The 12,754-nt window shown below is 44.2% G+C and overlaps 1 protein-coding gene across 1 annotated transcript in view; it reads right to left on the bottom strand.

The window, feature by feature from the left end:
- The window catches only part of ACSS1 (acyl-CoA synthetase short chain family member 1), a 30,927-nt gene that overhangs the window by 7,981 nt on the left and 10,192 nt on the right, over positions 1 to 12,754 (bottom strand). Inside the window, exons 3-10 of the mRNA XM_021534886.3 lie at positions 11,051 to 11,250; positions 9,771 to 9,946; positions 7,690 to 7,842; positions 5,911 to 6,058; positions 5,486 to 5,623; positions 4,807 to 4,899; positions 987 to 1,099; positions 484 to 610 (exon numbers count right to left, since the gene is read on the bottom strand). Coding sequence (XP_021390561.1) covers positions 484 to 610; positions 987 to 1,099; positions 4,807 to 4,899; positions 5,486 to 5,623; positions 5,911 to 6,058; positions 7,690 to 7,842; positions 9,771 to 9,946; positions 11,051 to 11,250 — 1,148 coding nt within the window. The remainder of the gene's footprint in view (positions 1 to 483; positions 611 to 986; positions 1,100 to 4,806; positions 4,900 to 5,485; positions 5,624 to 5,910; positions 6,059 to 7,689; positions 7,843 to 9,770; positions 9,947 to 11,050; positions 11,251 to 12,754) is intronic.

Raw genomic sequence — 12,754 nt, 5'->3', positions numbered from 1 at the left:
TGTACAATTTTCATGATTGCCTGTCTAATTCTTGCCTACACTGTAGCTTTCAAATCCCTTTCAGTTTCTTCTCCTGAGTGAAGACAGTTGTCTTGTCAAATGTCCTACCAAAAACGTTTCCCTGCCACTTCTAGTTATTTACCAGACAACTTGAACATATTTTAAAAAGGAAGGCTGCAACACAGTCTTAAGATTCAGTGATGCAGGAGGTATTTCCCATCCAATATGCCTTTTTCCAAGTGAGATACAAAGCTCCATAGAAAAGGTACTTGGACTTTAAAGCTTGGGCATTGAAGTTTTCTAGAAAACACATCCCTTTTGACAGCTAGAAAGATCAACGCTGCCTAAAACCATCAGGGCATGCTTGCAACCTGTGACAAACAACCCAAGCCACCATGGTACAGAAATAGCAGAAAGTACTGCTGAAAATATTCAGTTTGCTTATACTGCAGTGAAACTGCCTTCCCTTGGCATTTTCCTTACCTGGGTAGGCTTTGAAATAGGCATCAATAAAGCGCTGGTGATCTCCATGGATTGTTCTTGCCATGCCAGGCCATGGATGGGCAATGCAGAGTGCACCAGACACGTCATTGCCCTCTATAACCTCTCCCTGCAGGTTCAAGTACAGGGAGGATGAATAGGTGAACAAAAGAGGAATAATAAGGAGCTTCTTTGTCATTGACCAGCAAGAGTCACCCTGTTGCTCACTACAGACTGCCAGTGGAGGGTCACAAGTAGAGAAAATAAATGCAAACAACACTTCTAGAGACTTGCAATGCCCTGTTGGCAAAGCTGTACAGACAACTGAGACATGCTCTCTCTATATACATATATTTATATATAAATATAAATTGCTCATCTATTCTACCATTTTTAAGGAGAAACAAGCATCCTTCTGGATCCTGGTCCTTTGCCATCCAAACGATGATTAAAGCAGAAACACACACCAGCTTCTCATTTGGGCACCCAGCACAGCTCCAACTCACGTTCTCATCCATGAGCACAGGCACAATCCCAAAGAAAGGTCTCATAGCCATAGCTGGAACAATCTCAGCTTTCTCCTCTGAGGGCCGTGGGGCAATGCAGATGCCACCTGTTTCTGGAAGAAAATTGAAAAACAAAATATATGTAGTCCATCCACTGCTAGGTGAAAGCAAATTCTAGCTCTTCTTAGGTGAAGAAGAAAACAATGAAGCCACCTTGCAAGAAAGTGCCACTGGGAAGAAGAACAGACATCTGAAAGAAGCACAGGCCTGGCATAGGCAGTACTCAGCACCCCACATCCTAACCAGAAGTGATTTTACAGGGAAAGCATAAGCATGTCAGGGATTTATTTCCCTCTAGTGTTTCTACAGCTGTCTAAGGTTAGCAGGAAAAGCCCTTCAGGAGTCAGAATTATTGTTATTATGGAGTATGAGATTAACCCACCCCTTACAGGCAGGTTGAGCTTATTTTCTAGTCAAAATTGAACCTTTTAATCATTCTTCTTCATTCCTGCTGGGATGAACATTAAATCACTTAATGAGGTCTTTTCTATTCTAAATATAATTCAGAAACACAAGAGAGAAACAAAAACAAAGGAGACTAAGGCTTTTAAAAATACAGCTCTATAAATAAAGGTATGTTCTGCCACACAGAGAGTGCATTCCTCTATCAGCTCTGCTGAGTATGTGAAAATCGAAACGAGGGGTTGGAATGGCTGATTTTGACCCTGAATTTGCACCCAGCTCTGAAGAAGGGTGTCTGATGGCCTTAAGCTTTAGATCTGTAGCAAATGGTTTCACATGTGGCTTGCACATAGAAGTATTTCCCATTTCATCAATGGGCATGCATTCACTTCATGTTTCTTTCATGTAAATTTTGAAAAGGGAAGCTTGAATTGTTCCAGGAAGAAGCACCCCAGACACCTGCTGTCCTCTCTTTGCACAGAAAAAATGTGCATCAGAACAGGGACCCTGACTGAACTGAAGGTTGCTCTTGCAAAGCCAGGACTCATCCTACACACAGCACTGAGAGATGTGTTTCAACAAGGTGTTTTCCACATCCTCCACATCCTGCAGCCAGCCACACACCAGGCAGTAAAGTCTCACTCCTGAGGGAGCTGCACGGTAGCAAGGGTGCCTTAAAAATTATTTGCACAGTGAAGACCTATTATAAATTGGTTTAGAAGTACCAATTTTAGCCACTGGCAGATGACATCAAGCAAAACTTCTATACTCTTCCCTGCCCTTAAGAAGCCTTTCTATTCAGAGGCAGAGCTGGCAGAGAAAAGCTGTGCTTCCACATTACCTGTGCCCACCCTGTCAACACAGTACAAACCCACCCAGACTTTGGACAAGGACAGCAGATTCTGAGCAGGGGATGGGTGCTTTGAACAAGGCACCCCTCTGCCATGGAGAGATCCTATCTGGCAGCAAAATAGAGCAAGTGCTCTCTGCCACCACAGACAGATTGGAGTGACTGCCTTGGGGGGAATCTGTTCCAGAAGCACCAGCCCAGTCTAAATCAATGTGAGACGATGCCAACAACGAAAGCTTCCAGAGCGTATTCCGAGATGTCTTTCAAAACCAGATTCTTTTCCTGGCTATTTTTTTGTTTGTTTGTTTGTTTGTTTGTTTTTGTGAAATCAGTGACAAAAGTGAAAATACCTAGTGCCTCTTCTGCCTCACAAAGAATTATATCTAAAACTCAAACACAGCTTTGATTCTATTATTGTCAATCATAATCTGGTATTTTAACAGCAAAATCCATAGGAATTTTTCATCTGCACAACCTCACTATTAAAATTACTTCTCATAATTGCTCTCTACTCATTTGCCTCATCCAAAGACTTTAAAGTCAATTCTTAAATCACCATTTGCTGATGCCTGCCAGGCTTTATTAGATGGCAACAGGTTGCTGCTTCAAGGAGCAGTGTCCCGTGGAGGACACTGCACACAGCAGCACAATTAACCAGCTATTCTGAAACTGTATAGAAAAGGTGACACTGCAGGACCACAGCCAGAATCCATCACACTGCTCCTGTGATCTCTTCCCACGTTCCTTTTATGTTTAAATGGAATATATAATCTTCCCAAGATTAAATTGGCTTCCTCTTTATTAAAGCAGCAACTGTAGAAAAAGATTGATTCCACTTTCTAATAAAAATCAATGTCATGAATATTTATTGCTAATTATGCTTCCAGGAGCTGGTAACTGTTTACCTACAAAACTATGCCTGGTTCAAGGCAAGACCAAGTACTCTGAACTAACAGACTGTCCAGTGAGTGTTTTTTAACCTCTCACCTGACAAAAATCCCAGAAGAGATACAGTTTAATACAAGATCTAATACTGTACTTCGGAGGAAATAGACAACACAGCATGAACACTGCATGCACCAGTTAAACAAACCAAAAAGTGTTAGGGCAAAACTGAATTCCTCTCAATTACATCAATGTGCAGTAATCAACAGCTTCTCCACGGTTTTTTCTTCAGAGCAGTAAGGAAAAAGCATATGATGAGGAAAGACCTAGCCAGTCGTCTTTCTCCTTCTGCTCAGTATATAGGAACCCAAAAGATTTAAGGAATCAGTAGGTGAAGTAGATAGCAGTTAACATTGCTGCTCTGAATTCTGAGGTGTTTTTTTTTCAAATCTGAAGATTAAAAAAAAGAGGCTGCAAGTCTGGTCTGGATTAAATGGAACTTGGTTGCGTGCCAGAAGAAAATTTATCACACTGAGATAGAGAGCCTGCTAGCAGGAAAAAGGACGAAATCAGGAGCAGCTTGACTGGAAAGGGAATGAATATGCTGCTCAATGGTAGTTTAAGACTATTTTTCAGCAGAGGCAGAATGCCAGCAGCTGTGCTCCTGTCTCCATGGCAAACTGGATCTCATAACTTGAGAAGGACATATTGCAAGACACCTCTAGCAACTCCTGAGTGCTGGTGCCCAGAAAAGAGAGGACTGAGTGCTGAAGAAGGAGCCAGGAAGGAGCTGCAGGACTTCTTCAAGCAGAGGGCCCCACCAGGCAGTACAACCCCACTTTGGGTACAGCACATGGCCTCTCCCTGCTGCTGGCCAGGGAGACCAGGAGGAAGAGGCCAGCTCTGCTCCAACTGGACTGGAGACAGCCAGTCACTGTGTCCAGCAGCTTGTACACAGCAAAAAAACCTCAACTGATGCACACAGATGGGCCAAGCATGTTGTCAATACACAAGTGCATCCTTTCTGAGGCATCAGAGCTCCAGGGCCACCGCAACTACAGAATATCAATTCAATCATGGGAGAAAGTGCTCTTCAGCAGCCCTGCTGGGTGGTGGCCACTGTCCTCCAGCCATCTGATGGGCACCCAGCAAGTCTCCACTCACTCCCTTCCAATCTGCCAGAGCAGTTGCACCAGGTCCCTTTGACTACACAGCTTAGTTTTCCATGCTTCCCTGATCATTCCCAGAAAGGAGAACAAAGCACACCTAAGTATAGATTGTGGCTATGTGCTGACTATTGCCAGCTTTGCCCAGAAATTCAATCTCTGCCTCATATTTCTAGCAGCAATTGGCATTTTCCAGCACTCAAAATACCAAAGAACATTTAGAGGAAAACAAAACACCCAACACTGCTATTGCTTTTATACATTGTAAAAGACATTCTGCACATAACATTGCTGTTATGTGCAGAAACTCCCAGTGACTTTCAAAAACTTACCCAAATGCCAAAAGGGTTTTTTTGACAGACTTGTTGGATAAAATTGAAATGTGTTAGTCCCTCTCTCCCCACCAGCAACTTGTCAATGGTCAGGGTCCCCTGTGCCCCCCAAGTCTGCCTCTTACCTGTCTGCCACCACGTGTCCACGAGGGTACAGCGCCCTTCTCCCACCACCTCGTAGAACCACTGCCAAGCTTCCTTGTTGATGGGCTCTCCCACTAGACCAAAACAAGAAAGAAAACAACCTGAGACCCAGGAGAACTGCAGGCAGCTCATTCTCCCTCTTGGTGCACAACAAGCTGAACACATGATCTCCAAGCAGAACGCTCAGCACACCTTTCCTGGGATGCACAAAGAACTGCGATGCACTCATGTAACTGAGGACTGACTTTTTCCAGAAGAACCAAAAGGCAAGCAATGAATACCACTGAAAGTAACTAATCTATGCAGGTCATGTAATAAGAACCTCCAGTTTAGAAAATAATGCAGGAAAATGCTGCTTGGGTCACCTATGCCAGTAAAATTCAAAGCAATGCCCTTTAGCATTAGGTATATCTTTTTAGCCAAGAACGTGATCCTGCAAAATAATCTAGGAAACAGGCAATCATACAAAAGTTCAATGGACCCAAAATGTGATTTTGTTACTTCTTCTGCTGAGAAAATATTTGAAAAGCCAGATACAGAGCCTGCTTTATCATCTTTTTTCTAACCACATCCCATGTGATCAGCTGAGCTCCTCTGGCATCTTCATTTCACCAGATAGAACCCTTTGTCTTTTTCAGATGAAGGTTTCATGTCCCTTACCTGAACCCAAAACCTTCAACGAAGATCTGTCATATTTCTTCACCCACTCTTCTCCATAATTCAGCAGCAGGCGTATCGCTGTAGGTGCTCCGTAGAACTGATTAATTTTCAACCTTTGCACCACTTCCCAGTAACGACCTGCAAAGTCACAAACTGGCTTTTTAACCTTCCAGCACTGACATACTGCTGCAAATGCTCAGCTGAAAGGTTAACAGTCAAAGCTGGAGCTGTTACTACTGTGAGTTCAAAGCAAAAGCAATGACAGCTTTTTTTTCCTACCCTGGATTTACAGATGTTCCTGAGTGTTGTATACACATGATCCAAAGCAATGGAGCTTACCTCTCCTGAGCAGGCAGGTCACGCTGGACAGGTCTCTAAACCTCTTTTGCCACATCTAGCCAAACCTCTTCCCACCACTTCCTCACCTGGGTCAGGGTACACTGGAGTGCTTTCAAACAGGACAGAGGTGGCTCCATTGCAGAGTGGTCCATACACAACATAGCTGTGTCCTGTGATCCAGCCAATGTCGGCCACACAGCCAAAAACATCTCCTTGCTGGTAGTCAAACACATACTGCAAAGATAAATGTAAGGCCAGCTGATTTCCTGTTGGCAAGTGCTCAAAGGAAAGCTGGACTGGGCATCCAGGTGGGAGCAGGAGAGTGCACAGGGGAAGTGGAGCCATGGCCACATGAAGACCAGCCTGAGGTGAGGAAGCAAATCAGAGGGACCAGTACCAGGCTCCCAAGTTCCTGGCATGTTTGCAAACATACAGGAAGCACAGTTATACCAGCAGCTGCTCAGCTGGAGCAACAAAGCTACAACCAAAGCTCAGAGTCTTGGATACCTCAGTTTGCCTCCTCCAGATGATCTACACAGTAGAGCTGATTCTGAGTCACAGGGAAACTGCAGACCACTGAGTCTCAGACCCTTCACCAATATCAACAGATTTCAATGAGAGATCTGGAGGAACTCATAGGTGCCCATAAAACATTTCCTGAGAAATATTCTTAGCTGCTCAGCTTCTCTATATGAGTGCATCACTTTCCAGATGCTACCCTCTCCTTGCTCATCAAATTCAAGATAAAGATCTTGAATAACTCATTATCTTCTCTTGGATGTGGCAAATGCTTCCCACTATAAATCTAACTCCTCTACCATAGGTGAAGAGGTCCTGACTCATAAGGAGTCAGGTTTATGGACCAGAACTATAAAAACCCCATGAGTGTGTGACAAGAGTGTCACATGTGAGTGTGCAAAGACCACAGAGATCACACAGGTCAGCTGACCCCTCTACCTAGAAAAGACAATTCTCACCTTACTTTTCAAAATGCCTTTCCCTCTCATGCACTCTGCAGGTGGAGAAAATGCAGCACGGTGCAGACCTACCTTCTGGACTAAGAAAGAGATGCCTTGGTGTTTATGATGGGCCTTAGAAAAGCTGAAGTAAAAAATTCACTTCATGCAGAGAAGTCTGACGCTTGACTATTCAAATCTTCTAAAAAGTCAACCATGTCAGCCAAAAGAAAGAAAACCTTCACATGAATTATGTGTGATTACAGGGTGATACCACTAAAGCCAGATAGAAATCTTTCACCACAGTCCTTTCCTCATTTCACTGTTACCTTTTAATATGCAGATCTCAGACCAGAAGCTTCAAGAAGCAGTCCCTTGACTCTTTCCATTTTCATAAGAAAGGAGGTTAAAATGTTTTCCCTAGATCACCCAGAAAAGCAGAACAGAAGTGCAACCACAATAGGAGAAATACAATTTTTGTTCTTCAGATAACAAGTACTATGTGAAGGGGCTGTTCTAAGAGTCCAGATCCTCTCTGAAATAAAAAAGTCCAGCATCCCAATGAAAAATACTACAATAATATCCACATTACCAATGCCAGTAAGATACTTTGCAGAATCTCCTCAGCTGCAAATTTTGGGCAGCCAACATTGTCACATTTTAAATGCAAGAGCAGCAATGCCATTTCCTTGGTTTCATAATTCTATGTTCAGGTTTGCATAATATCATATTCCTCAGAACAAATCCTGAAGATTAATTACACAGTTCAGATGTTTTCCAGCTTGTTTACAACCAATAAGCCAACTGGGCAGCAAGCAGAGAACACAGCATTCCTCCCTGATCCATGTCTCTCTTGTCAGCACTGCTAAAAGCTAAGTGAGCCTTTCTCAGAGGAGGCAGCTGAGTTACCTTGTGTGTGAGAGCAGCATAGAGCAGGTACCCAGCCTGGGTGTGAACGATTCCTTTGGGTTTCCCAGTGCTACCCGAGGTGTACAGCATGAAGAGCATGTCTTCGCTGTCCATGCTCTCTGGAGTGCACACGGAATCTGCCTTGGTCATCTCCTAAGAAAGAAAATGTGGTAATAACAGAAAGACAGGTTATATGGAGCCAATCATCACTCCCTCAGTAAGCAAGGGAACAGTATCCAGGGACAGGAGCCATCATTGCTGTTGCCCCTCACAAATCTCCATGGATATGTCATAGCTTATAAGGGCTCACCTTGTGGAAAGGTTCCTCTGGGTGCATAGCATCTAACATTTCCACCAGTACCTCTGCTGGTCAGAGAAGTCAAGGAGAACTGGCCAAATAAAATAAAATTTCTGGGGGGAAATGGTAAGTCATAGCTGCTTAGATATCAAGCCTTTGCAAGCTGCTGGTAGAAATCCAAAATGTGACTGCAAACACTTGACAGCAGCAGCAGCAAGGCTGACTGGGTACCGCTTTGTACTTTCCTTTTCCTCTAAAAACTGAAGCGCTACAGTTGAACTGCATGGTCATCTCCCTTCTCTGGCCCCAGCAGTGGATGACTGTCCTGTCCATTTGATCCTCAAATTCTTATTTTTCTGCCCAGAAGAAGAGTGCTTTACTGTCCTGCCTCTGTCATTCTCCTCATACTCCCCTGTTGGCCATCTGGGTGAGATCCTCTCCTCACCCCCACAGTCAGAACCACAGGACAAAAGGATGCAATGCCCTGCTAGGTCAGAGCCTCTCTCGAGCTCTGTACTGTCCTGATGAATAATTCCTGCAAGAATTATTAGGTGGTTCCTTGAAGGAATTTCTTGGTACTACTTTTTTATGAGAATACACTGTAAACACACTGTATTTATAAGTGAACATTACCATCAGTAGGTCCAGTTGTTTAAAAGTGTCTGACAAACAAAGCTTAATAAAACATGAAGAGTTCACAAAATGTAATTCTTAGCCTCTGAGTTACAGCCCTGCTGTTCATCTCAGGTATTTCTCATGACATTTCAGCGCTGCCAATTCAGGTTGACTTGTCAGTTTTTGAAACAAAAATGGAATCCTCATATGCTCCATTACAACATGACCTTAAATTTTACAGTAAGCCATTGCACAAGAGCTGGAAAGTACAGCTGCTGTAAAGATCAGTAAGGACAGTTAACACCAGTAACTGTTTAGTTCTTGTTTTGTTTCAGATCCCAAAACTGACAAAGGGATGAGCTCAGCTCTTGGATCACTAAAGTACCTCAGGCTATTTGTAAGGAAAATAATCAGAACGTCCTTTGTGGAGTAAGGAGCAAGATAATTTCTGAGTAAACCTTGTCTTCTCTGTTTAACTTACACTAGTACTTCTTCCTATCTCACGTGACCAGCACAGAGACTCTTGAGCAATTATCTTGCCAGCAGATTAGCTTTTTCCAGGCATTATTAGCATGAGTAGTTCCTGTTTACTGCTGTCAGCAAACGGGTAAAACTACTTCTGCATTAGGCTGGAGTCCCATGTGTGCCAGCTAAACACATAAAAACAACTGCTGTTTTCTTCCCCAGGAAGCACAGGCTTTAAATATTCCTAAGCCATCACTATTCTCCACCATGGGACAACCACAACACTGTTCATGGCTGGATGAAGCCTCTCTAGGAACTTCATTATTTCTGCACTGCCTTTCAGCAGTGTCCAGTCTGAGTGCACATGCAGTTCATAACACAGTGTCTGAACACAGTAAAATAACAACAGCCACGATGGTCTCCATGGCCTCTGGGTCTCAGGAAACACTCCTTAAATCTCAGCAGTGTTTGCAAGACTTGGGAAATGGAACAGCATAACCCCTGCCCATGCTGAGATAAATCAGACATAGATTGAGCTGCTTCGACTTACAATCCTAGCAGACTGTAAATACAGGCCGTCCATTTGAGGATGAAGATCCAGATGCTGTAAGGAGCAGAACACAGGTCCCAAAAGCACTTATGGAGAGAAAGATTATCCTAGCCAACACTCAGACCTAAAAGGAGTTATCCAACAACAACATACCTCTTCAAGGGGAATATCACGGTCACCCATCTGGACTTTGTTATCTGTCCTCTGAGCCACAAACACATGTTTGATGCTTGGACAGTTCTTCACAGCTTCATCCACCGTTGCCTTCAGCTCTATGGTTCGGCCTCCCCTGACTCCCTGGTTGTATGTGATAACTGCTTTGCATCCAGCTAAAAAGAGAAAGAATTAGCAGACATGCTGGCCTGTCTTCCAGGCTAGTATGCACACCCAACTTTCATTACTTTGGGGGCGATGCATAGGACATGTGTGATAAATACTCAGAACTGCTGTCAGTCAAAACCAGTCAGTGTCACTGATGAAAACACTTTAAAATCGGAGACACACAGAGATTAAGGGCAGCTGGGACCTCCATAGGTTATCCAGTTCATCTCCCCCACCTCAAGGCAGGGTCTGCTTCAGCTAAACCACTTCTGATAGCTATCCCTTCCAATGTCATCTACTCTACCCTCTCCCCAGCAATCCACTCCAAAGCCTATCACAAATGTGAGGAAGTCTTTCCCAACATCCAGCCCAAGTGTCACTCACTGCATTTTAAATCATCCATCCCTGCCTTGCAAACCTGATACACAGAACAGCTTCTTCCCAGTTCCCTGTGTGAGGGATAACTAAAACGTACTTGCTCTCTTCAGGTCAACTCCACTAAAAAGGAAAGAACATGACAATTTCTGTAAATCTTATTCCCTCACACTAGGCACAAAGTAATCTGATGTGACTGCTAGGACATGAGCCAGTGGCTATTTCCCTCTTCTGTTTCTATTTTTAGCATCACTTTTTACCTAATTACAATATACAAGTACTTCGGGGCTGAGAACAGCTCTATCTGCTGGTAGAAGGGCTCACAGAGCAGGGGCAGGCTGCCAGCACTTCCAGTACTATACATAAATCACAGGATCCCAACTGAGAATGCAGAATTAGTTCTATCCAAGAGTATGAAAGAAACACTGCAATTACACTGCAAAACAGCAAATCAGGCTCTATCCCTACACTGTGTTTTTCCTTCCAGTTTCACTGCTGTCAAGCAATAACACAGTGCACACTGAATGTTAAGCAATTTATTAAGTATTCTGAGGCCAGAGGACATTGCATGTGTCACTCAGGAAAAGGCTCCTCACTGCACTCTGCAGGGGAGAGAGAACTGCCCGGCTAGGCAAGAATGAAACAAGAAAACTCTTTTTGCCAAGAAAACACAGGGCTGGGATATGCCTTGGAGCACTGAAACGGAGGCATTTGTCCCCCAATCTGCATCTACTCACAGTCCATGATTCTCCCAGCCAAGGACTCGGCGCTGAATCCAGCGAAGACCACGGTGTGAACAGCTCCGATCCTGGCACAAGCCAGCATGGCTGCCACCGACAAGGGGGACACAGACATATAGATGGCCACCCTGTCCCCTTTGTGGATCCCATATTTCTTCAGAGTGTTGGCAAGGCGGCAAGTGAGATCCTGAAGTTCCCTGTGGCAGAGAAGGAATGTTGTCATGTGACTGCACAACCTGATTTACACGGGGTGAGCAAAGAAAAGATGAACTTGGGCAGACTGAGGCTTCATGATCACCTCTGCACCTCATCTCAGCAGTACAGGGCATCCTAAAGAAGGGTGGCCTGGGGCATGCTGGTAGCCAGGCTGCTCCTGCCATTGTGGAGAGGAGAAGAAAGGGCAGAGTGGTACTTGCTGCAGGACAGGAGAGAGCTGCAGGCACTGTCCAGAGCTGCTGGGCTGTAAGGTGGCCACAGCAGCGAGCAAGCCAGGTGCTGTCATGCTGCCTCCAGAAATCAAGGTTCATTTCAGTACTCCTGATGCCTTTTTTACCCATGAGGCTCAGTCAGAAGCCACTGGGAACACAAGTGGGATAAACACAGGATGAAATTGAAGTTTTGTCCGAAGTCTACCACACTATTTAAGTCGGGCAACAGCTGGAAGTGTTCCACTACCAGGAGTTTCTCTTTAAATTGCAAGGGTAAGCAACACATTTGCATGAACAAGGAAAGAGAGGAGAAGTCTGGAGGCACTTGTATGAGGGACAGATTTTACAGCTGGATCTCCTGCAGCCCAACAGCATTTCAGAACACAAGTACTGCTGCCACTCTTGCACAGAGAAATTCAGGAACACCAAGAACAGGAACAAAGTCTCTTTTCATAGGACTCTGCTATGACATGGTAACAATAGCAAAAACGTTCCTCTAAGGAAAGAAAACACAATTTGTGGGCAAGGGCTTGCACATTCCCTTATTCTGATGCCTGCAGAATGGCAGGTACACCTGGGACCAAGATGCTGCCATGGACTGAGCAGCTCTATATGCCTGCAGTGGAAGGGTCTTGGGAACAAAGGATACTGTGCCAGGTGAGAAACGGTCTCATGTCAAGGGAGGAGGTGCAGCACAGGGTGCTGACAAGGGGCAACAGAGCACTCCTTGTGGTGCCAGTCATCAGCTCAGAGGAGCAGACTGGCAGAATCTGCCAGGAATTGTCCTTTCACAGGGTTCACGAACTCTGTAAGTACCAAGGCCCAGAGAAGAGAAACATCTTCTACTCTCCAGCTTGTTCATCATCAACCTGCCACCTGTGAACCCTTAGGGGTTCCAAGCTACACAACCAGGGACCCCTATAACTTTTAACAATGAAATTAATTTTGGTGAGTTGCATTCCCTAATAAGCTGTAAAGCACGAATCCTTAAGTATCCTCTTCTCCCAGAACTGGCAATAGCTGCAAAAAAAAAATAACAAACCCAATTTTCAACTGGTGTCTAAGCTGCAAATAAAATGAAGAATTGTTTCTGGTCCATCAAAAAATATTTTGTTCCTTTTTTTAAACCACTGCAAGTTGGAAATAAAAGCTGAAGTGCTCTGCTTTAGAAATATCAAAACTATGGGCTGAGAATAAGTAATTTTTGGAGTATCCACCCCTTAACTTGTCTTAAACCAAGGAAAATTAGACAAATCCAAGGCACAGCACTTCA

Source organism: Lonchura striata, chromosome 3 (genome assembly GCF_046129695.1).
Source record: "Lonchura striata isolate bLonStr1 chromosome 3, bLonStr1.mat, whole genome shotgun sequence".
Lineage (NCBI taxonomy): Eukaryota > Metazoa > Chordata > Aves > Passeriformes > Estrildidae > Lonchura > Lonchura striata.
This window is presented reverse-complemented; position numbering and strand designations above follow the sequence as displayed.